The sequence below is a fragment of the Lissotriton vulgaris genome, chromosome 2_1, assembly GCF_964263255.1.
Source record: "Lissotriton vulgaris chromosome 2_1, aLisVul1.2, whole genome shotgun sequence".
In the NCBI taxonomy this organism is placed as follows: Eukaryota; Metazoa; Chordata; class Amphibia; order Caudata; family Salamandridae; genus Lissotriton; species Lissotriton vulgaris.
Window position 1 is genome coordinate 1872716612 of NC_141687.1, and position 24825 is coordinate 1872741436.

Below are 24825 nucleotides of genomic sequence, written 5' to 3' on the forward strand. Positions count from 1 at the left end.
GCCAGGATGTGCCGTGCTGGATAAAAAAATGTAAAAAGCTTTGCATGAGAGCATGTCCTGCCTGCCACAGCAGGCAGGACAAAGCTATTTAAGGAAATAGTGCCCGAGGCGGTCTTTAAAACACAAGGAGTAACAACACATGTAACAGGGGTGTCCTCATGGGAGGTTACAAGAAGAGAAAAGGCTGTACTAAGGAGGGACTACTAAGCCTATTGACCAATCTAATACCATTTTCAAAAGAGAGTGACAGGAGCCAATTAAAAAGATGGGTGTAAAGAGGGCGGTGCTTTCTGCCTATTTCACTAATACAAAAAACACAAAAATGCCTAGACCACTCAATTTAATCTGTTTTTTATTGTGATGATGTTTTTTTGAGTTTGTGTAGATACATTGTGATATGTTTGTTTATAAATTGGTTTGTATAGTATTGTAAATATATGTACAGTTTGTCCTATCTTTGCTAATGAATATATATGTAAAAAAACTTTGAAATCAAAAAAAGAAGTCAAAGGTATAAAATATAAGTACCTGGTCAGAATTCAATAAAGAGTACTCTTGACCTTCATTAATTGTTCTTGTTTTTTTTAAAAAGAGTGGTCTAGGCATTTTTGTGTTTTTTGCTTTTATAAATAGTCCAGCCTTGTCCACGTCCAAAAAGGACCTAACACCTTTGGGTTATATATTTCACTAATACAGCATGACCAAGAGACAGCAGACGCGATGCCTAGGCGAGAACTAAAATTAGTATCAGGAGGCAATATTTTGCTATTATTGAGGAGACAGATTATACATTAAAATAATCACTTCTTAATTGTGGCTACATATCAAAGGCAGAAAGACCAGAAAAAGGCAGCACCGTCATGTTACCAAGAATGGCTGGAAATCGGAAGCTTTTCTCTCTAGAGGGGGATTGGATCCACTTAATTGCCCAAGGCTGAGCAAGGCAAATGTCTAGCATCAGCTTTTTACTCTAACATCAACGTTTAGAGTAAGAGCAGGAGCAACCAATGGGTGATGGCACTAATAATACTTTCTGACTGGTCCATAAGTAGTCTTCACTTGACTGAGGAACATTTCTGTCCTAACGCTCCTAACTCATAAGGATAGAACTGATGTACCACAACTTACACATCAAACAACCAAGATATTATGAAACGGCTTTACCCAGCTCCTGGGAGTATTTTAATGTATTTCCTACCAGACCAGAACTACAAAATAATGTGCTCCCTTCGAGATAAACACCACAGGAGAGGAAAAAACAAAACCAACCTTTTAAAAAAGTCTTATGTCACCTATCATGAAAACGGCAAAGAGATCATTCTCAAGTCCCTCACAAGTGGGGGTGACCCACTTGTGGGACACCCCCGCGCCGCACGGCCACCAGCTGCTGCGTGTGCCCCATTGCCTTGCCTAACTGCCTCGCTTCCGCTGACCACGCCCCCTCCTCCGAGCGGCGTGGTCCGTGCTCGCCTGCCGGTTGACTTTTGCTGTTGTTAGCTTTTTGGTCTTGTTTTTATCTCCATTTGTGCCTGTTTTATTGTATATTTGTGCCCGTGTTAGCGTTTTCCTTCCTGTTTGCCCGCCTACCTCGCCGCCCTCCGCTCTCCCTCCCCGCTTCCCGCCACCGCCGCTTACCCCGCCCCTTTTTCTCTTCTGTACCCTCCCCGCTCCCGCCTCCCAGCTGCTCCGCCCACCCGCGCACTTGGCCTTATATGGCGACCGTGCGACGCAGGTGAGTGTGACCCACTTGTGGGACACCCCCGCGCCGCACGGCCACCAGCTATGGCGACCGTGCGAACGCGCAGCGGTCACGCGCAGCGGGCGCGCCGTTTGTGCGCCGAAGGCGCGCCAAAGGTAAGCCCGTCTGCGCCCGTCCGCGCCTGGACCGCGCTCAGTGCCAGGACCCCTGGCCTACGAGGACCCCGACCGACCCGCCTGACGTACACCGCCGCCACCCTCTACGCTCTCAACACCGGCCGAGTCCCGGGATGCTGCAGAGCCACCCCACGGCGCGTCCACGGACCCTTCAGCTGCAACACCTGCAAGTTCACCTGCCTCCGGACCTGCCCGACACCAGCACCTGCCATGCCGAACACCAGCAGCACCCACCTCAAGTGCATCCTGCTCAACACCCGCTCCGTCCACAGACACGCCATCGAACTCTGGAACCTCCTCGACACCACAGCCCCTGACGTTGCCTTCATCACGGAGACCTGGATGAACGCCTCCTCAGCGCCCGACATCGCCATCGCCATCCCGGAAGGATACAAGATCACCCGGAAACACCGCAACGCTAACCAGGTGGGAGGAGGCATCGCCATCATCCACAAGAACACCATCCGCATCACGACCAGCACCGACAACACCCCACCCTCCGCCGAACACCTGCACTTCCAGATCCACACCGACCCAAAGACCACCCTCAGAGGCACCCTGATCTACCGACCTCCGGGACCACGCACTCAATTCAGCGAGGACATCGCCGACTTCGTCAGCCCGCACGCCCTCCCCTCCGCTGACTACATCCTCCTGGGGGACTTCAACTTCCACCTGGAGAACAACAACGACTGCAACACCAGCACCCTGCTCGACAACCTAGCCAACCTTGGACTCAAGCAGCTGGTGTCCACCCCCACCCACCTCGCCGGAAACACACTCGACGCCATCTTCTCATCCAGCAAAGACATCGCCTTCAGCCACGCCACAGAACTCCACTGGACAGATCACAGATGCATCCACTTCACCTTCAGAAGAACGACGACCCACCACCACCAGCAACGGGTCGCCCGAAGAAGCTGGAACAAGATCACAGCCGACCAGCTCGCCGCCTCCCTGAGCCAGAACCCTCCGGCCAGCTCAGCGAACCCCAGCCAGGCCGCCGACAACCTCACGAAGTGGATCAGCAACTGAGCGGACGAACTCGCCCCACTGAGGACCCCGCCCAGCAGACCCGGCAGTAAGAGAGCCCCATGGTTCACTGACGAACTCAAGAGCTCCAAGAAGAACTGCTGAGCCCTCGAGAAAGCCTGGAGAAGGGAACCCACGCCGGACAACAGGACCACACTCAAGCTCGCCACCCGGAAACACCACCAACTGATCCGCATCGCCAAGAAAACGGCTTTCAAAAACCGACTGGACAACAACGCACACAACTGCAAGGAACTCTTCAACATCGTGAAAGAGCTCTCCAACCCCAACGCCGGAAACAACGACATCACCCCTTCGCAAGACCTCTGCAACTCCCTCGCCTCCTACTTCCACAACAAGATCGCAGACATACACTACAGCTTCAGCACTCAACCGACGCACGCCACGACCGCAGCATCGCCACCCACCACCACCCTCCGCGCCTGGACCCCGGTCAACACCGAAGACACCGTCCACACGATGAACTCCGTCCACTCTGTATCTCCAACCGACCCCTGCCCTCACCACGTCTTCAACAAGGCCGACGCTGTCATCGCACCCCACCTGCGGGACATCATCAACACCTCATTCGATACCGCCACCTTCCCCGAGAGCTGGAAGCACGCCGAACTCAGCGCTCTACTGAAGAAACCTACAGCAGACCCCACCGAACTCAAGAATTACCGCCCCATCTCGCTACTCCCGTTTCCAGCCAAAGTCATCGAGAAGACCGTCAACAAACAGCTGGCCACCTTCCTCAAGACGAATGGATCCCTCGACCCATCGCAGTCCGGATTCTGTGCCAACCACAGCACCGAGACCGCCCTCATCGCCGCCACTGACGACATCCGAGCCCTGATGGACAACGGGGAAACAGCGGCCCTCATCCTCCTAGACCTCTCCGCGGCTTTCGACACGGTCTGCCACCGCACCCTAGTGCAGCGCCTCAGCAACGTTGGAATCCAGGAGAAGGCGCTGGAATGGATCGTCTCCTTTCTCGACGGAAGAACACAAAGAGTCCGCCTACCACCGTACAAGTCAGAGGCCACCAAAGTCATCTGCGGCGTCCCTCAAGGATCCTCACTGACCCCGACTCTCTTCAACGTCTACATGAGCCCCCTCGCGGCCATCGCACGCCAACACAACCTCAACATAATCTCCTACGCCGACGACACCCAGCTGATCCTCTCCCTGACCAACGACCCCGCCGCCGCCAGAGCCAACCTGCATGAAGGGATGAGAGAGGTAGCCGAGTGGATGACGACTAGCCGCCTGAAGCTGAACACAGATAAGACGGAGGTCCTCATCCTGGGCTCCTCGCCCTCCGCCTGGGACGACTCCTGGTGGCCCCCCGCCCTGGGCAACGCACCCAAACCGACGGACCATGCACGCAACCTGGGTTTCATCTTGGACTCCTCCCTCTCCATGACCAGGCAAGTCAACGCCGTCTCCTCGTCGTGCTTTAACACCCTGCGCATGCTTCGGAAGATCTTCTGGTGGATCCCCACAGAGACCAGGAAGACCGTCACCCAGGCCCTCGTCACCAGCCGACTAGACTACGGCAACGCACTCTACGCCGGAACCACCGCCAAGATCCAGAAGAGACTCCAGCGCATCCAGAACGCCTCAGCCAGACTCATCCTCGATATCCCACGACACAGCCACATCTCCGGATACCTAAGAGACCTGCACTGGCTCCCGGTCAACAAGAGAATCACCTTCCGCCTCCTTACCCACGCACACAAAGCTCTCCACGACCAAGGCCCGAGCTACCTCAACAACCGAATCAACTTCTACGCTCCCAAACGCCACCTCCGATCCGCCAGCCACGCCCTCGCCGCCGTCCCACGCATCCGCAGAGCCACTACAGGAGGAAGGTCCTTCTCCTACCTGGCCGCCAAGACCTGGAACTCCCTCCCGGCCGACCTGCGCCCGACCCAAGACCACCTCTCCTTCAGGAAGAAGCTCAAGACCTGGCTGTTCGAGCAGTAGCGGCAACCCCCCCCCAAGCGCCTCGAGACCCTACGGGTAGGTAGTGCGCTCAATAAATGTCTTTGATTGATTGATTGATTGATTGATCATAGGCACAGAAACATAGCAAAGTATAAGGAACCGGTTGTTCCCCTTTTTGAGAGGCATGAAGGATGGAATAAAGAAAGGTCAGTAGTGTGTAAATGTAAAGTTTGAACATTGTTAACCATTAAAGAACGGGTCCCTGGAACAATCAACTTCCATATGGTGCATTGCCACAACACGTTTCGTGTTTCCACATTTGCTATGCTACCATTTTAATAAAGTAAAGTCACAAACCCAGTGGCAAAAAGGCAAGACGGTTTCCAGCCATGGAGAGTTCATTGAGGCTTGGGAGCTGGCAGAGATGCCGAGGAACACACCACAGGTGATTACGGTCCACAGTCAGATGTTGCAGGGAGTGGCACAGGTGCAGCTTCTCGGGTAGGGTTACCAAACGATTTATAGAAAGCTCAAGCGTTTGTAGGTCCTTCAGGTTTCCAATCTCTGAAAGAAAAGATTCATACAAAAAACTGACTAAACGCCCACTTTTCTTAGTAATTTAAAACACAGCGTGCTCAGTTACAGCGGGAGGACATACTTATGTGACTAGACAAAAGGTCAAAGGTGAGTGTGCCTTTTTTAACTATTTGTACAACACAGAATGTATATACTACAAGACAGCAACACAGAGTGATTGGAAAGTGCAACATGAATGTTAGAAATAATACTAAAATGTCAAGATTTATGTGATGAGGGCTGTTACGTCATCCCGGTCCTGTGGCACCTAACTGGGTGTCAACAGGTGTGTTTAAAAGTCAAGGGTCTACTGTAGGCAGACCCTTGACTTTCACCTACGTCTGAGTGCTAATGTGAATATGTATCGCAACGATGCATAACAAGGCCAAAGCAAACATAGGCCTAACTTAAGAGCACAAAAGGAGAATAAAAAATATGTTAATTTCAACCTGCACACAAAAAAAAAACTATTAGCCCAGGAGAATTTCCAGATGCGGAAGGGAAGTAAAACCCCACTGGCAGAAATACATTTATGATATCCAGGCCTCTTTCAGTAACACTGAGCACCAAGAAGCCTGCGGACAGGAGAACCGATTCCATTAAGAGCTTTAACTAAACAATACCTTTTCCTTCTTCACGGTAAACTAAGCAGTAACGAGATTAGAACCATCAGGATAATCATCGGAATAAAATCTTGAGTCTAGAGAGCATTAGCTGTAGCTATAGTCAAGAATCCCTGTAGGCGGAAACACCGAGTAAAAGCTTTTTTTCCTTGAGATGGTGGGATTTATGTTCTGTGAATGTGCCTTTTGCATGCATTTAATTTATGATTATTGGTTTGCACTGTAGGCTGACAGTCTTCACCTTCACTTGTCGTCACTTCCTCTGGCACCCTTGCATACTTAGTCAGTACAGTGGTGTCACTGTCCATATGTTCCAGTGAAACAGACACATGGGCGTCAATGTGCTTTCTTATGGCTTAGAGGCACTTGTCTCACCTTGTAAGCATCACTTCTAGTGTGCTCGAATTCCACAATCGGTGCCTCTCAGCACAGGCGCTCGTGTTCATGCACACACAATATTGCGTGTATGCCACTGTGTACTGTTGAGATCTTTAGAACAAGGTATTTGTATGCATCAACTAGGTTTCAAAGAGGAACAAAGTGCTGCACAGAGAACACTTTACTACAACTGGAGCTGCTGGCTGTACACAGAACAGTGTGATTTATGGGGTCTGAGACTGCATTATAGAAATTAAGATTTGATGGAGAGACGGAGAGGGGGCTCGGAAGAGTATCGGATAGTACTGTTTACGTAGTTACATTCAGTGGTCGGAGTGCGTTAAAAAAAGGCATGGGAACTGTGATGCTGCGTGCAGCTCGTGCGGAGTGAGTTAATGTGGGGACGTGGGCAAAGGCGTGGCTAAAAAAAACATAAAACATTCTGTAAGTGTTCTCGGTCTTTCACCTTCAGGTTACTATGTATAAAAGTGACGCACAGCTTAAATGAAAATTAAATCCAAGTTATGTTAATGAATGGGAAATGCACAATTTTTTTTTTGTGTCCTCATTTCCACCATGGTATAAGAAAGCCATATAGAACAAGCCATAAATCAGCTGTCTCAGTATAACAGTATGGAAGGGATCAAACGTAGTGGGGGGACCAAGCATCCCTCAGCTGTCACTAGCTTAGTCTCATTCTTGGCTACCATTGGGGAAGCCTACAGCAGGGCCTGGGCCGGGCTACGACCGGATAGCTGCTACGCTCATGGCAGAACATAGGCACCATAGTAGTGTAATCATTGGACCCCGGGAAAAAAAAATAAAAATAAAAATAAAAAATAAAAATAAAAATAAAAACCCTGGATCTTTATTGTGCCCAAACGAGCATGTGCCAAAAAGCTCTTTTGCTTTGATTCCCCGGCCTAGCTAGGTCCATTCGTGCCGTCTGCCGGGGGCCTTGGCCAAGTTATGCGTGGGTGAGGGATTCCGTCGTGCAGTTGGTCTGCTGTATGGTAGCCCAGTGGCGAGTCTACTGATTAATGGTGAGCTGTCAGACCCTTTTTCTATAACCAGAGGGACACGGCAGGGTTGCCCGCTCTCCCCCCTACTGTTTGACTTTTATATCGAGCCTCTCGCGCAACAACTGAGGAGAGAGATTGCCATCAGATCTTTTTGTCACAGAGGGTGGGAGAGGAAGGTAGCTCTATATGCCGATGACCTGCTTATCCTCACATCAGACGTAACTACGGCTCTCCCTGTAATATTTGAAATTGCTCGGGGGTTTGGTCGGATATCAGGGTACCAGATCAATACATCAAAGACAGATGTTGGTTTGGAACGATGATGTGAGTGCATTGGAAGTACAGGCGGGCGAATCAATGCGTTATTTGGGCCTAAACATAATAAAGGATCTTAATAAACTTGCTATAGTAAACCTCACAGCAGGTGCTAAGGAATGTAGGAAGTTAATGCAGTCATGGTTCCACCTTCAATTGTCCTTGATTGGGAGAGTAAACTTGATTAAAATGTCCATTTTGCCCAAAATCTCATTTCTTTTCAATACCATTCCCCTTTATTTTGATCAGACTTATATATCTAAATTACAGTCAGATATCACTTCTTTTATTTGGAGCAAACAATTACAGAGAATAGCTTGGAAGAAGCTTAGAAGGCGATGGGAGAAGGGGGGCTTAGCAGCCCCAGATCTAAAACTATATGCTTGGGCGTTTCATCTGTCTCATACTCAAATGCTCCTAAAAAGGCCTACTGACCATGGGGTAGGCTTAATGTTTTCAGCCATGTTGGATGGGGAAGGTCTCAGCCAGTCGGGTTATCTTTTTAAATTTGGCAACCCGAAATTTTTTAGAAAGATCAAAATGAAGGTCCTATTTGGACTGGCAAAAATGTGGTGCGAGGTAACAAATCCAATCAAACAGGGGTATTTTTGCGATAAAACATCGCTTTGGGGGTTACCTGAAAGCCCAGCCTGGCTAGAAGACATCCTAGCCATGCCTTTAAAAGAGGCGGGCCTTAAAGTATGGGGAGACCTCTTCTACGAAGGGGATTTGCTTTCGTGGGAGCACCTCCAGAATAGGATAGGTCCAACTATTTTGAGGTTCAAATACCTACAAATGAGTAGCTGGACGCAGGCGTATACAATTCCACCTTCAAAAAGAAACAGGTTCCCTCTTGGAGGGTATAGCCAATTAATAACCAACTTAGTGAGCATTGGTCCGACTAAAAGCGAGATCTCACAATGGTATAAACTTTTACTTGAGGAATCGGATGGGGAATTTAAGCTACCAGTCCAGCTGTGGGGTGCCTTAACAACTGACCAGGATGTGCAAGAACTTTGGTCCACCTCATGTGAGCTCTTAAAGAGTATAGTAAAGCCTTCATGGCTTCGCAGGAACCACCTCTATACCCTCCATAGGGCGTATTACTCTCCCCAGAGATTATCTAAATTTGCCATAGGTAATCCAGTGGCATGTGCAAGTTGTGGGCTGCAGGCAGCATCAGACATTCACATGTTTTTTGAATGCCCTCGGGTTGCTACATTTTGGGAAGCTATTGGTAATACTCTTACAGCGTCGTTGGGCTTCCCAGTTATCATTGATCTACCTTTAGTGATTTTTGGGATCCTGACAGGATCACAGAATGCAGTTAGAAGCCTAGTGTTCTATACGGTCCTCTTGGCAAGGAGGGAGATTTGCAGGAGGTGGAAGGACCCCCTACCTCCTTCCCATGGGGACTGGGAAATGCACTATTGTACAGCCATTATGAAACCTCTCTTAGTTAATGCACTGCATCAGATAGCACAGGCGGGTGCAGGCTTTAGGGGAGCAGAAGGGAAGGGACTGGGGTGTTAACCCCCCCCCCCACCCAAAATATATTGCGTAGTAAATAGTTGGGTACAGGTGCTTTCAGTCTGGTATGGTGAGGCTTGAATTGGATGTCACCTGTTTTTTTCATACAAAGGCAAAAACACACACGCACGCTCTCTTGTCACGTATTTGAATCTTAAAAAAATTGTTGCTTAGTTTGAAAAATATGGTGTTTGAGGTACTCCTAAAAATACGCACTGCTCCATAAGTCGGCCTTATGATCTGCTTCTCATATCATGCATTTTTAAAAGGTATGCCAGCGTTGGTATTAGGAAATCGGAAGTTCACACCCTTAGACTCACTGACCAAGCTATGCCTCTGGCCACAGAATGATGGAATCTTGGTTGGTGCAGAATAGTCACTTGAGTATGTTGTGTTGCAAGTTCCTAATCTGTGATGGGAAGCACTGTGAACATGTAAGTCACTATTTGAACCCTGCATTACACACTATTAGACCTGGCATCTTTTGGCATGTTTTGACTCTGTTTTTGCTGGTTTCGTTTCTCTGCGCACTTATCTCATTGCTGTCTTAAAGTGCAAGTGCTCCTACTGTAAATTATGTTATGGATTGGTGTTTTCATGATTGACATGTTTGATTTACTGGTAAGTCCCTAGTAGGGTGCACTGAGAGTGCCCAGGGCCTGTAAATCAAATATTACTAGTGTGCCTTCAGCACTGGTTGTGCCACCCACAGAAGTAGCCCAGTAAAGGTATCTCAGACCTGCAACTGCAGTGTCTGCATGCAGTTTTTACTGCCATGTTGACTTGGCAAGTGCACCCACTTGCCAAGCCCTAACATCCCTTTAATTACATGTAAGTCACCCCTATGGGTGGGTGCAGTGTAGGTAAAAGGTAGGAATGGCCTGCTGTGTGTGTCATGTCCTGATAGAGAAAAACAAAGTACACCGTTTTTCACTATGGAAAGGCTATCTGTCCCATAGGATAGAATGGCAGATACTTTGTAACATCTTACAAGTACAAGTTCCCATTGGGACAAGATAGAGAAATGGAGTTTAGTATGCATGAACTCAGAATGTAAAAATTCATCTTTTAGTAAAGATGATTTTTAGATAGTGTGGTTAAAAATGCCACTTTTAGAAAGTAAGCATTTTCTTGCTTAACCATCTGCATGCCTCTGCTGGGTTGTGGATTGACTGTCTGACTTTGGAGTGCCAGGGACTGGGGATGTACATTCACTGTACACAGACACTGGGTTGAGGTGTGTCCTATCTTTCCTAAATGAGTCAGGGCTGAACTGAATAGACTTGGGCTGCATTTAGAGTAATGGGAGGCGATTTTCTTGCACCTAAATAGGCCTAGAGTGCCTCAAAAAAATGCTGTCTCCACCTCCTGCCAGGTAGCTGATCTAGAGCGGACAGAGCTGGTTAGGACTAATTACATAGACTCTCTGCCACAAGAGAACAGAGGAAAAGACTGTATAAAGATTGGGTCCCAGTCCTCACAATTTTAGAACTCATTTAGACTCAAAAACCTGCCAAGAAGAAGAGCTGGAGAAGCTGTGAGGAGGAACTACCACTTTGATGTGTGCTTTGCCGTGTTGGCCTGCAGCAGCTGCTTTTGTACTGGGCAGAGAAAGGACTGTATAAACTTTCTGCAACTTCTTTGTGAGTTTCTCCAAGGGCTTGGGATAGAGTTTGCTCCTTGTTCAAGAAGTCTCAGAAACAGTGAAGACTTCAAGTTCATCTGCTATCAGCACTGTTATCTGTGTCTCATGTGCTGCAACAAAAGAAAAAGCAACCAGGCGCCGTCACCATCGCTGGCTCCGTGTCCTGAAGGCACCGCAGAGGGCACCGTTGCACTTCCCACTGTAACCCTGGTCTCACCGACTATGCGTTCGAAGCCACCACTGAGCCGCTGCTTGTACCACGGCCTGGGGGCACTGTACTTTGCACCACCTTGCTTTATGCCGCTGCCCTGGTATCCCCAACGACGACGCTCCACGACGATATCAACGCCGCTGCCTGCACCGTGGTTCGAGGGCACTGCTCGTAAGTTACACAACGCACCACCCTCATCCCACACCGCAACCTTGGTCGACCGACGCCATTGACTTCGGTTCGTCAGCTGACGACAGCGCTCTTGGAAGGAGCACTGCATCACTTCGCACCTCAGCCCTGGTCTCACCAATGACACTGGACGACCGTTACTGAGACGCTGCCTGCATGCGACCTGAGGGCACCACACCCCGCAGCACTGCACTTTACACAGCAGCCCGATGCCTACCGATACCAGCGCTCCCGACTTCCACCGCAAGGAGTTCGATATGCAAAACTTGTGACTTCAATGGCCTGACGACTCCTGCACTGACCTCAGGAACAGAAGCCTTCTAACGAATGGTCGCCAATGCCATGCATTTCTAAAGGCACTGTTTTAAGGGTTTTCCTGACGCAGTAGCTGGCCCAGGAAGCAGCGGTCAGCCAGAACTATTTGGATTTGATGTTCACGACTCCGCAATAGCCTCGAACCCAACTATAACTTCAAGGAACTGTATTTTAAGTTTATCTTTATTCATTGAGATTCCTGAGAACTGTAGGATGGATTTTGATGGTTTTTTGGTATTGTTTGCAAAGATAAAATATTGGTTATTTTTCTAAAACTGGTGTGGTGTCCTTTTGCACTGTTACCACTGTATTACTTTTGGTTATGTGTAAATGCTTTTCGCACTGCCTCTGAGATTAGCCTGACTGCTTGTGCCAAGCTACCAAGGGGGTGAGCAGAGGTTATTTTAGTAGTGTGTCCCCCTCATCCTGACTAGGAAGAATGGTCCCTACTTGGACAGGGCAACAACCTGCCAACTACAGACCCCCATTTCTAACATTGGTTGTCAGCGGTGAGGATAGGACTTACTTTTGGACTTACTTTTGGACTTGACCTACAGTGACTTGTGTACACTACTACCATATCGCAGACCACTACGAACCACATACTGTTTCTTTTTTGTCTAGTTTTTATCTTGCCATTTGTTGGAAACTTGAACTTTCTATTGCATCATGCCTGAGTCAATAGCATAATCTGTGTTTTCCCTGGACATAGCCTTTGAAGAGGAAAGGTTAAAAACCTACAATGTAATGCTGAAGGCTAGTTGCAAAATCTTTAAAGTCCAAATCAGAGGCCTCACCAGAAAATCGGAGCTATAAAAGGCGCAGAGGTCCTGGGTAGCAGCCAGACATGCTAGTGAGCCATCTGGAGATCTTGGTATAGGGGCAGAGGAACCTTTTCCAAGGCTTGATGTGCTTTTGGGAGGGGGGCACCCTAGATCAGGCAGCAGTGACTTGTCCCCAGAGGAGCTGGAGGACAAGCGGGAAGCAAGGAGAGATGCAATGGAGCTGGAGAGGCTCACATTTGCAATGGAGGAGAAAAGAATGTTGCTAGACCATGAGCTTAGAGTAAAGGAGCTGGATCACAGGAGTAGGCCTAGCAAAGATGGTGGCAGCAATTCCTCGGTGGCAGCAATTCCTCAGGGCACTCAGATAGAATTTTACACATCCCCAAGAATGTAGGCAAGAAATTCGAAAAGGGGGATGACATGCAAAGATCGTTTCAGGGTTATGAGTAAATTATACACATGGGTGGGGAATGGGGTCCCTGAAAAGAATTGGGGAGCAGGATTGTGGCCTCTTTTCCCAGAAGAGGGGAGGGAAACTTTAGTGGCTTTGGGTAAGGGGCAGAACCTCACATACGCTGACATGAAGGAGGCCCTTCTCACCAGGTATGCTCTCACTCTTGCATTCAATAAGAAGCAAAGAGGGAAAAGGGGCCCTGGTCGCCCTCCACTCAAAATGTCATCAAAACAAAAATGACCAGGCTCCTGAGACTACAAATCCTTTTCTTGAATTTAAATTTGTAGTCTATGTGAAGCTTTGTAGTCTTCTACATAATCTTCACTCAGTTTGTGAATTTTTTTTAATATTACATTAAACCTCTATTTAAAAAAAAAAAATTGTTGACAGTTTTAAAGAAACAGGGGACTCAAACAGCTTGAACTCATTAGAATCCTCCTTCTTCCCGTCCCATCCACACAACTGTTGTGAAAAAATGTGAAAAGGCTAAATGACCCCTCACGGGCACACCACCAACAGGGTAACTGGCAGGTACTCACCAGATAAGCCCATTTTTCTCATCATTGGCGGTCATTTTTCCCAAAGAAAAAGTGTCCAAAAGAAAATAAAAATGTGTAAAAGTGCGTGCAGTGAAGTGGCAACCAATCACACTCCAAGTTGTGTCAATAAGTGATTAAAATTGAGAAGATTGACTCAACTCTCAACAACTTTATTCTTTACCAAGTGAACCCAATAAAAAAAAAAGCAAAGTAGGATGCTATTTATGCATACCAATACTGAATGCCAACATGTTTCTCTGCCCCTCCTTTATTTTGGGCAGATTCTTCAGGGCTAGACTTTGCCACAGCACCTAGGTTGGACAAATCATTCTAAAAAACTGTCAACAAATACAAAAATAGACACACCGTGTAAGCATTTTGCTGTTCACACACTCTATCATACTCTCTCTATTCCATACGTATTATCATGGACATATTTACCCTCAATAAGCCACCGTGTCGCCTACCAGCTTAGAGGTTCATGAAACAAATGAAAAAAAAGGCTCATCATATGAGTCCTCCTTTCAGATTCAGTCCTTCAGTCGGTACATGAATCTAAAAAACAGATGCAGTCTGTTTAATGTTGTCACACAAGTGTAGCCACACCAAGTCTCTCATACCCTGCACCTAGCACCACTTCATATCCCTATATACTTTCACTGATTTACATAAATGCTGTAATGGACAACTGCCATCTTTTGTCACTGCCGTGTCTTAACAATCTTATCTCCTCTACCTGTTGTTGCAACATTTTTATCTACACAGCGCCATCCCCTGCAGAACTAACTGCAGTATCTAAAAACCGATACATTCTGTTTTAGTGTTGTCACCCAAGTATAGTCGCAGGAGGTCTCTCATACCCCGCATGTAGCCAACTCCTATCCCTATGTGCCTCTACTGTTTTGCAAGCACGCTGAAATATATACTGCTGCCATATTTCTGTCTTGCCATGTTTTTACATTCGTGTCTCCACTGCCTATGGTTCCAAAACTCATCTACGCAGCGATATTCCCTGAAAACTTGCTGCAGTATTACACCACAATATATAGCTCCAGAAATTAACTGCAACTGCGGGATTCCGTGTACCATGTTGGTCGTATTTTCACACTGCGAGAATTGCATCCACCGGACACCTTTGTGTCCCCTCAACGTATGGCTATGACATTTTTTACCTACACAACAGTGCCAAACACCCAGGTCTACCTTAATCCTTACCGACCAAGGCCTCACGGAGCGTGTTGTCTCCTCCTTTGCGTGTCGGCACAAGTCGGTTCCGTTTATAATTCAACTAATGCGGCCCCTCGCGTACTCACGCAAGATTTACGCCGCCATCTTAGATTGGGAGACACAGAAAACTCCCAATATTAGCCAACGTCTGTATGTCAAACAATTTGTAACCATCTTAAATTGGGCATCCCTTCCATATACAAGGTTTTACTTCTGGCTCTATTTTTTTTAAAAAATGGAAGTAAACCAATTTTATTCCACATACTTAAAAATTGCGAAAACGCTCATCTCTCGTACTCCCATTTTTTAGAGAATACCTCATGTCAATGCATAAGTTGATAGTGCCTTATATTAACGTTATTTTTGCGCACTCTTTGTGACTAGAATATTCTTCTTCTTCATTTTACACAGTCATAAGGCACAGCTCATGATTAAAAACCTCGCAACTACATGCTATTTCCTGGCGATCATCCTCGTTTCTTTTCTCAAGACTAGGGCCATAACCCCAACAAGGGGATGATACACAAAACAAAGCACCTCCTGATGTTGATATGTGCCATGTTTATCATAATATCTTCAGTGGTGTCTTTCACAAATGATTTTTGATTAACCACAGATTCGCGGAGAAAGAAATCTGCGAATTGTGACAATGGTTCTAACACCGATTAAATCCCCGAAACGATAGGACGTCCGGGGGGAGGGCGTGTGGGTTTGTGGATTTTCGGTAATATATAGAAGGCAGGAGTCCTTGGATTTTCATTCACCAAGAACTCTGCCTCCCTCACAGTAAACCACTTCTTTTCCTTAGCCATGCTCACCATCTCTCGTATGGTCTTAAGTAGATTCGGGACAGGGTCACGACTCAGGGGCTGATAGTTAGCCCGCACATTGAGAATTCTTTTAACTTCGGCGTCATAGTCAGTGGAATTTAAAATAACCACCGCTCCACCCTTGTCCGCCGGTTTTATAGTCAGCAAAGTATTATCCTGTAAACTCCTTACTGCATTCCAATCTTCTCGTGTCATATTCTTGTGTTTAAAAGATTCATCATTATGTTCAAAATTAGAAATATCCTGAAGTACTTTAGATTCGAATACTGCAATTTCTGGTCCCAAGCCAGAAGAGGGTGGGCAAAACTGGGACGGTTTTCTCAAATTTGTATTGTAAATTCCCTGATTATCTTGGGGTTTGTTGGCAAAAAACATTTTCAATTTGATTTTACGTATCGTCTCGTGAAATTCCACCCTACATTTAAAGGTGTCATGAGTAGGGGTCGGGACGAACCCAAGTCCTTTATTTTAAACTTTCTCCCCACTAGCAGTAAGGGTATAGTTTGACAGGTTCACTACAATACTGCTCACAATTGGTTCCTCCCCCGACTGCGGGTCACCCTCGGGGAGTAGGATTGCCATTGCGGGGGTTGATTGCCCCCCCCCCCACGTCCTCGTCCTCTTCCTCTTCCTTGTTGGCCACCCCCTCTGTTGATTTTCTGTCCACGACTTAAAAAAGATCTTAAGAACTCCCAGATCTTCACTACTCTGATCCTGTTGATTAGACTGGTTGAACTTCACTCTATTCCCTCTAGGGCCTTGTTGGCCTTCTTCTTCCTCCTCACTGGAGGTATTGTCGAAGGTCCGATTGTTGGGAGTGCGTTTAGGTTGTTGTTTAATATCCACCCAAACTTTGTTGTTCTGGCCCTGCTTGGTAGTAACTATCACTGATATAAGGTAAGGCCCACTGGTGGGTATACCTCTCTAGGTTGCGCTGTAAACCCTTAATTTTTTGGTTGATCATATAGGTTTTATAATCATTAAGATCTTCTTGGATTTTACTTAGATTTTACTTAGATGTTCTTTGGTATCAAGGATAGTAGTGTCTCTTTTTGTGTTCTCCGATCAAGCCTGAATTTAGCATTGTCAAGAAAAATCCTAGGCTCAATCCTAACAAGCAAACTTGCAGGTGTTGCTCCAGCTCTATAGTACTCTGTCATCAGAGCCCCATGAAGGGCAACCCTGACCTGTTTCTTCATTAGAGCACTAAGTTTCTCCCATTCCTCCCTAGCTATAACACTTAGAAGGGGAGTATCGGGAAATAATGAAGGACCAGATAAAATGGCAGCTATTTGCTCATCTGTAAATGCTCTCACTCTTGACAAGTACAGGGATCATTTTAGGGCCAGTTGGAAAAATGATGCATATAATTGGTTGGAATGTGTAGATTCTTTTTGTAGGTCACTTAACGGTTGGTTGAAGGGCAGTAATGTGACAAATTTTCAGGGGCTCTACAATTTGATTGCGTGGGAGCACTGGTCTAGTCTATGTTTTGCAGAGCTGCACCAGTACTTGACTGATAGTAAGCTGACTTAACCCAGGAAGCTTGCTATAGAGGTGGACTGCTGGGTGAGTATCAGGGTCCACAAGAAGGTGTATGTGGAGACTCTGCCAAAGGTGAGCAAGGTCCCCATCAGAAGAGTGGGGGGACAAGGGTAAAGCATAGGAGTTCTCTAAAAGGGCCCCAAACTAACATGCAGGGTAAAGGTTCCCATCACCCAGGAGATAAGAAACCAGGTGTCTCTTCAGGGAACCCTGCAGAGAATGGTCCCCGCAAGTGACTATGGCTGTGAGCAGGTGGGTCAATTGAAGGAGGATCCCAAGTGCCCCAAAAGGGCGCAGCCACCCACCGCTGGGCAGTCCAAGGTGTTGGCTAGTGTAGCACTTGGGGAAGACCCTTGTCTCACTAGGGTACAGTGAGATGGACCCAGGAATCAGGTTCCTAAAAACTCTAAGAAGTGTAGTGCCTTGGTGACCATTATTGAACTCAGAGCATCAGTGTATGGTGGTGGAGGTTCCCTTTGAATGTGGGGTGGGGGGATCTCAGGTCCCTTGAGGGTAGTTTTAAGCCCTAATATGCCTGTATATTGTCTGCTAGGTAACAACCTGGAGAAGTCCTTGTGGAAGCATGTGAAGCTATGGTCTTACTTGGAGATGCTCGGATTGCCAGAGAGGGTATGCATGACGACTCGGTGCATGGCGGGTGATCAGATGGACCTGGAGCCTGAAACAGTGGCCCAGGTGCCTGTCAAGAGAAAGGGCAGGGGGTGCCGGAAACGCGCCCCAGATGTTCCCACTGTCCGGGAGGAGGCTGGCCTTGAGGTGGATGTCCCGGTACCTTCAAGGGAGCAAGGAGCTAAACTCGGGGACTTATCTGAGGTGACCCATTGGCAGCAAGAAGGCGGTCCCACCAGCGAAGAATTCTGAAGTGAGCAGAAGGAATGCCCTTCTCTAGAGGGTTTGTGGCAGCAGGCTGCAAACCAGGCAGCTGGTGATCAGTCTGGTTGACACTGAATCTACTGAGAAAATGGTCTCCTGTTCAGCGAGCCTAAGGTCGCTGAGCCTGGGTCAGCCCGGGTGCTGGTGTTACCCCAGCACTTCAGGATCTTCCTACCGGGTCTGGCTCATGACCCCCCTAGCAAAGCGAGTCAGGAGGGTCAAAGGGGGGACATCCGTCACAAAGTCTATCAAAGACTTCGTGGGAAAACATTTTAAAAGGTATCAACTTTTATCAGATTCCAGGCTGTGCGGGGAAAAACAACAAACATCCTCCAGCCTGGTATCCCTGGATTTGTAGTCACCCTACCTAAATCATTCCGATATATCTGAGAAACTCTTGGACCCAAGATTATCCTTATCACCCTGGCTCTTCTCCCCCTTCGTAGACAGAGGATCAGAAGGAGAGGGGGTGAGGAGAGGGGTGTAAATTGTGACATTGCAGTAGGGAGCACAGCAATCCTGTAAAAGAACTCGAGGTGAATGACAGAATGGAATTGCCTCCCGTCATAGCAAACTACTCTTCGGTACCCAATCTTGAGGTCACAGCAACTCAAAGTGCCTCAATGTTGGAAGCAATGTTGATCCTGGAAAGACTCTGCAAGGCCTGCTAGAGGCATCGGTAATGAATAACAATATTTAAAGAACCCAAAAAGACCAGCTTCAAATTATGGTGGGGGAACTGAAATAATTTAAGGCCCGTATGCCCTCTATAGTTAGGCTGGTTGGTGGGGAAAAACAACCACTGGAAGATATACCCCAGCAGGAGGGGGAGGAAAATGGTACCCTCTTGTGGAATGAGGAACAAAGTGTATTTGTATCTCGATATCCAATGCTTATTAAAAAAAACAGGAAGAAGCATTGAGATACAAGCAATATATACCGTGGATGAGGAGACTGAGGAGAGGTATTAGGAGGGGTAAATATAAAACTGCAGAAAAAATGAGTAGATAACCACAGAAAGAAGGTATAAGGGCTCAGCAAAAGCTGTGGTAAAAGATCTGGAAAATGCATCCAGGTAGGAGGAACAGATACTAGTAACTATAAAAAAGGGGTGATGGGGAGGCGTGTCCAAGATGGTGCCCATGCAGTAGCAGAGACACGGAGCTCCGCCGCACCGGATTGCCCTTTAGTGGTTCCCGGGGTATATCTACCCCCAATTCACAGCAAAGTGGGCTGAAGGTCGGTGGAGCAGGTCCACATACTTGGCGACCCCGGCGGTGGAGGCTGGGACCGCCGCTGAGCAGAATCCGCGACCACACCACCAGAGAGGTGGATACAAAGTGGCAGCTGCGTAAGCTCCAAGCCTGTGGAGATCGGGGAGCAGGGAATGGAGCAGATCGGGCGGAGCCCGAGAAAGTGGCAGGAGTTGCGTGTGCGCGCCGTTCTCCTGGCTGGGGACCGGATGGCAACTCTGCTCCGGGCCAGGCTTTGATATTGGGGATTCTGCGTGCGGGAGACTGCATAGAGCAAGCAGCAGCACTTTCGAGCACCTGAGGCGTATGGACTTCCACACCAGAGAGCGGTGAGCAGTCTCCCCCCCTCCAACAGTGCATGGGTGGAGAAACCGGGTGAGCGGTGGCACTTGGGGCGCCCGGGGGCCTCATGGCTTTGATCGGCATTTCTCTCCCAAATACAGACACAGCAGGCCGACTGTGAGCGGAGCTAGCCCACGTGTATGAGGGCCCCCGGCAGTGAGACCGGGCCACCCTGAGCGGAAACTGCGATCAGGCTCCCTGTCGTTGTGGGCGACGGTGAACGGCCCAGGAAGGGATCTCTAGGAAGATAGAACCTTGCTTGGCACAGCAGCACTAATTAGGAGTGCCACAAGACAGCTTCCCAGGCACGGGGGGCCCCAGCGGTGTGCAGACAGAGGGCTCCAGCAAAGACGTGCACAGACGGCTCAGGGAACACGGCGGGTGGACGACGACCAGCACTCCCGCCGTGGTCGATTTTATGGATCTACTGCCCGCATCTGCCACGAGGCGGCTCCTGCCTGTAACAATCGATACATTGGGCCCGCAGCAGTGAGACCAAGCAGCTGGGCAGCCACTGGCAGTGGTGGGCGGAGTAGCAGGGCCGCTGGTGTTGAACTGTCGAGGGCCCATTTGAGGTTTGACATAAGGGCTCAGCTGGTCGCTGCCCGGTAGCCGCAGTGAAAGAGACCGCAAACACCAGCAGCTGGGGTTCCTATTTCAGGATCTTCCATCTGGGAGGATAGACGCAGAGGGACTGCACCTTCTTGCTTGGGAGACTGCCGGTCACTGTCCTCTTGGTGGCTCTCTCCTGCACTGGGATCGCCCAGAGTGAGACATCTCCGGTCAAAGAAGGACACTGCTACTATCAAGGATCTCCTGAGTAAGGGTTCTAACTAGAAAATGGGGACCGCTGCGGTCCCCAAAGATGTATGTGGAGCAAGCTAACCAGCGTGCCCAGAGGCAGATGAGGAGGCCCCACTCACCAGGGGGCTTCATGGAAGCACTTATTGGCACGCTATGGATCCATATCGCAGCTCTCCGAATGGATATGACCACTGAAATTAAAGACACACGCCATGATCTGGGGGAACTAGAGCAGAGGGTGGACTCGGTAGAGCACACCGCGGACTCCAGAGAGTAGGACTTGGAGGAATGTCGCAGGGAGTTCTTGGAACTTAAGGATTGCAACGCGGACCTCAACTTGCACCTGAAGGACTTGGAAAACAGGTTGCATAGGTCCAATATCTGGATTAAAGGGGTGCCTTTACAGGCAGACGCGGGACGCCTGGCAGACTACATTCTGCGCCTCTTCCGACACATCGTGCCGGTCTTGGAGGGGAAAGACCTTCTGGATCAGACGCATAGGGCGGGGCGCCCCTCTAACTCACCAGGTGCGCCACAGGACATTCTGATGTGCCTACATAGCTATACTCAAAAGGAGCCAATTATGGCAGCAGTGCGGGACCAACCACATATTCTCTTTGATGGTCACAAGGTCTGCTTGTACCAGGTCTAGTCAGTCATTACACTCCAGCGGCGTAGGGATATGAGATGTGTGACGGCGTTCCGGAGGGACAAAGGAGTGAGGTACAGATGGGCCCACCCATTCCGTCTAATATCCGCATGGCAAGGGGAGACACGAGTGACATGCACACCCAATGAGGCGGCGGACATTCTAGGTCTAGATCTGGATAAGGACTCTTCCACGCAATGCACTAGCTAACACTTAACTGCGGACACCCGGAGGCAACGCAGTACCAGGAACTCTATCCTGTCACAGCATACGTAGCACACGAAAACCAAAAGCATCAAGGAGCGCTCGGACTTACTGCAGCAGCTTTCTGAACACCACCAGTCCCCAGAAAGCAATGACGACTAGCGGCAAGCCGCTTAGCCTTAATGGAATGGGACGGGCGCCCGCCCCACCCCCGGCATATTTGTGCCTTCCTACTTGACCGGTTGCGGCGGGCTGTGACTTTTCACTCTTTCACCCTTCTGCCGCGGACGACCAGCAACATGGACGCTCTCGCCACAATCGCAAGTTGTACACCAATAGGTGCTTTTGTTCTATTTCTTGTTCTTCTTGTTATGTTTCCTCAATGTGTTTGTGCTCCATTCTTCTTCAGACAGGCTCACTGTGTATTTGGGTTGGGGGTAGGGATTATGCAGGGGTGGTCGGGAGCTTGTACAGTGGCCCTTTCCTCATTGTATCATGGTGAAGGTGCTTAGTTTGAATGTACGAGGTCTCAATTCACCGGCCAAAAGAGTAATAATCCTCAACCAGCTTAGTTAGTCCAATGCCTTCTCTGTCTCCTACAAGAGACACACCTGTTGTAAAAGGATTGCCACAGAATGCGGTCGAGATGGTTTGATCGCCAGTACTGGTCCCCGGGTCAGGGGAAGAAGGCTGGGGTTGCAATACTCATGGCCACGCACTTTCAAGGGAGGGTTGAAGGGGTACAATCTGAGATTCCAGGGCAGCTGTTGTCCTTGAGGGTGTCTTTGGCTTACCATACATTCACAATAGCTACCCTCTATTCCCTCAATGAAAGACAGGAGTCCTTTATTCGCCAGGAACTAGGTGAAGTACTGGCGTCTCCAGACTCCAACTTGGTAATAGGGGGCGATTTTAATCTGGTTATGGACGCTGCTATAGATAGGTCCCCTTCATGTCCAGGTCCTACGGGGATGCTGTCCTCTCAAGAGGTGGGCTGAATTGCAGAGGCACGGCTTATTGATATTTGGCAGTTATTAAATCCACAGTCGCGATCCTACTCCTTCTCTGCGGCTCACCAATCTCATGCTAGAATCGATTACTTCTTGGTCTCGGCCCCTTTCGGACCAAGAGTAGTTGGAGCCACTATTGACGTGGGGGCCATATCTGACCATGCCCCGATCCAGCTATACATTCGCCTTCTGACTGCACATTAGACCAACAAAACGTGGCGTCTTAATCCTAAACTGTTAACTTACAATGCTATGGGTAAAGGAGGTAGAGAAGGCCATAGTAGATTATATTTCAATCAAAGACAAGCCAGATACTGTGATTACAACGCTTTGGGAAGCCCTTAAGGCGGCTGATAGAGGGACATACATTGTGATAGTGGCCATGCTTAACAGGAAACCGGCTTCGAAGCGAGCTGCACTTGAAGCCTGTGTGAAAGAGTTGGAAGATGAGCATCAACGTGTAGCCACACATAAAAACAGACGGCAATTAAATGTAGTGCGGATACAGCTTAGAGCGCTAGATATGGACATGGCTGCTATGCCTCGCTACGCACACGGCAGAAATACTGTGCGGGGGCAACAAGGCAGGGAAACTATTGGCACATAGGCTGAGGGCACAGGCGCACTCTAGACGAGTACAGACTGTCATAGATAGTAGCGACGCCATCTCACGAGAGATGCAGATATAGTGGTGGAATTCGGCCGCTTTTATGCGCAATTGTACATAGCGGAGAAAACTTCCTCAGACATTTGGCCATTATACATCGAACAGGCTCCCACCACAAACTGCTGCCCTTTCACGCTGAACAATTTGAAAAGGATATAACTGAGAGAGAGGTGTTAGATGCGATAGGTCGCTTGCAAGTAGATAAAGCGCCGGGGCAAGATGGGTTAATAGCTGGCTTTTATAAGCAATTTGCTTGCCTTCTAGACCCCATTTTGACACGCCTCTGCAATTCTTTTAGTGAATCGGGGGGAACTCTCAGAATCAATAAGCATGGCGGTCATCACAGTGTTACCAAAGCCAAGGAAAGACCCCCAACTTTGTGCCTTCTACTGCCCCATTTCCCTCTTGAACGTCGATAATAAGATATTCACTGGGATCTTGGCAGGGCGACTGGGCAGGCACATGCCAGTCTTGATAAAGTCCGACCAGTCTGGCTTTATACCGGGACGAATCTGCAGCGACAATACAAAGCGGCTTTTCCATTTATTGGAAAAGACTTGGCCTCTCAGGTCCCAACGTTGTTTCTGTCCCGCGACGCCGAAAAGGCCTTTGACCGCGCACATTGGCCCTTCCTGTATGTAGTGCTGGAAGCGGTGGGCTTCAGACCCAGGTTCCAGCGTTTGGTTGGGGTGGGGTATGCGGATCCCAAATCGGGGGTACTGGTAAAGAACACTCAATCCCTGATCTTTCCAGTTGCAAGGGGGACGCGCCAGGGCTGCCCTCTTTCGCCCCTTCTATTGGTGCTCTACGTGGAGCCCCTGGCGGAGTGCATCTGTCATTATCCGAGATAGAAAGCGTCTGGATGGGGGGCCAATCTCACAAAAAAGCCCTGTTTGTGGACGATGTCTTGTTGACTATCACCAATCCACGTGGCTCCTTGCCTCCTCTCCTAGAAGAGCTGGCTCGGTTTGAGGAGGTCTTTGGCTTTAAAGTAAACATAGTCAAAGCCCAGAACATCACCATCCCTCGAGAGGAACAAACCCGCTTAGAGTCCACATTTCCCTTTCAGTCGTCACAGCAGGGTATCCAGTACCTTGGCATTCAAATACTCCCCACAACAGAAAATTCTATCACCCATAACTATGTGGCCCTGTTGCATACCGTGAGATCACTCATGGCGGGGGGTCCCCTCACTTGGGTGGGCCGCGTCACAGCAGTGAAAATGACCTTGTTACCAAAAATTCTCTAACTTATGCAGGTGATGCCGTTTCCACCTCCCTCTTGAGAAAATTGCAGGATGCGCTGGAAGCCTTTATAAGGGCAGGTATGTGGGCTGGGATGACGAAAGAGCGAACATATCTGCCGCTGGCCAAAGGGGGACTTGGAATACCAAACCTGACGAAATATTACCATGCCACTCAGCTACGATATATAGTTGAATGGCAATGTTTGATGACAGAAAAACACTGGCGCTTCCTGGACCAGGCGGTCTCGGGCATCCATATTTGGACTATCCCGTGGTTACAGAGTAAATATAGTCGGTCAGGGGTATACATCTCGACAGTGGTCAGAGCAACTGTCGGGGTCTGGGACAAGGTATATTATGCCCACCAGCTATCCACGTGAATCTCGCCACTCACGCCAATCATAGGAAACCCTGATTTCCCTCAAGCAATGTCAGGGAAAGCATTTGCACCTTGGCAGGAAACACAATGTAAGAGGATTGGCGACATTTTTGATGTACAGGGCCTACTGGATTTTAAGGCTCTCCGACAGGACTTTGGGCTCCCGGACTCAGAATATTGGCATTAATTAGTGGTCAGACACTGGGTATTTCTTCCTAAGATTAAGCTGCATGCTAGTAAAAGACTAACGTTGTTTGAACACTGGCTTTTACCTCAGAAGGACGATTCTCGTATTTTGTCTGACATATTCTCCTGTTTAAATACCCTGCCTAC

General features: G+C 48.6%; 1 protein-coding gene across 1 annotated transcript in view; it reads right to left on the reverse strand.

Moving 5' to 3' along the window:
* LRRC28 (leucine rich repeat containing 28) overlaps positions 1–24825 on the reverse strand; it is a 334662-nt gene that overhangs the window by 117681 nt on the left and 192156 nt on the right. The window contains exon 6 of the mRNA XM_086958075.1: positions 5218–5424. Within this exon, the coding sequence (XP_086814201.1) occupies positions 5218–5424 (207 nt within the window). The remainder of the gene's footprint in view (positions 1–5217; positions 5425–24825) is intronic.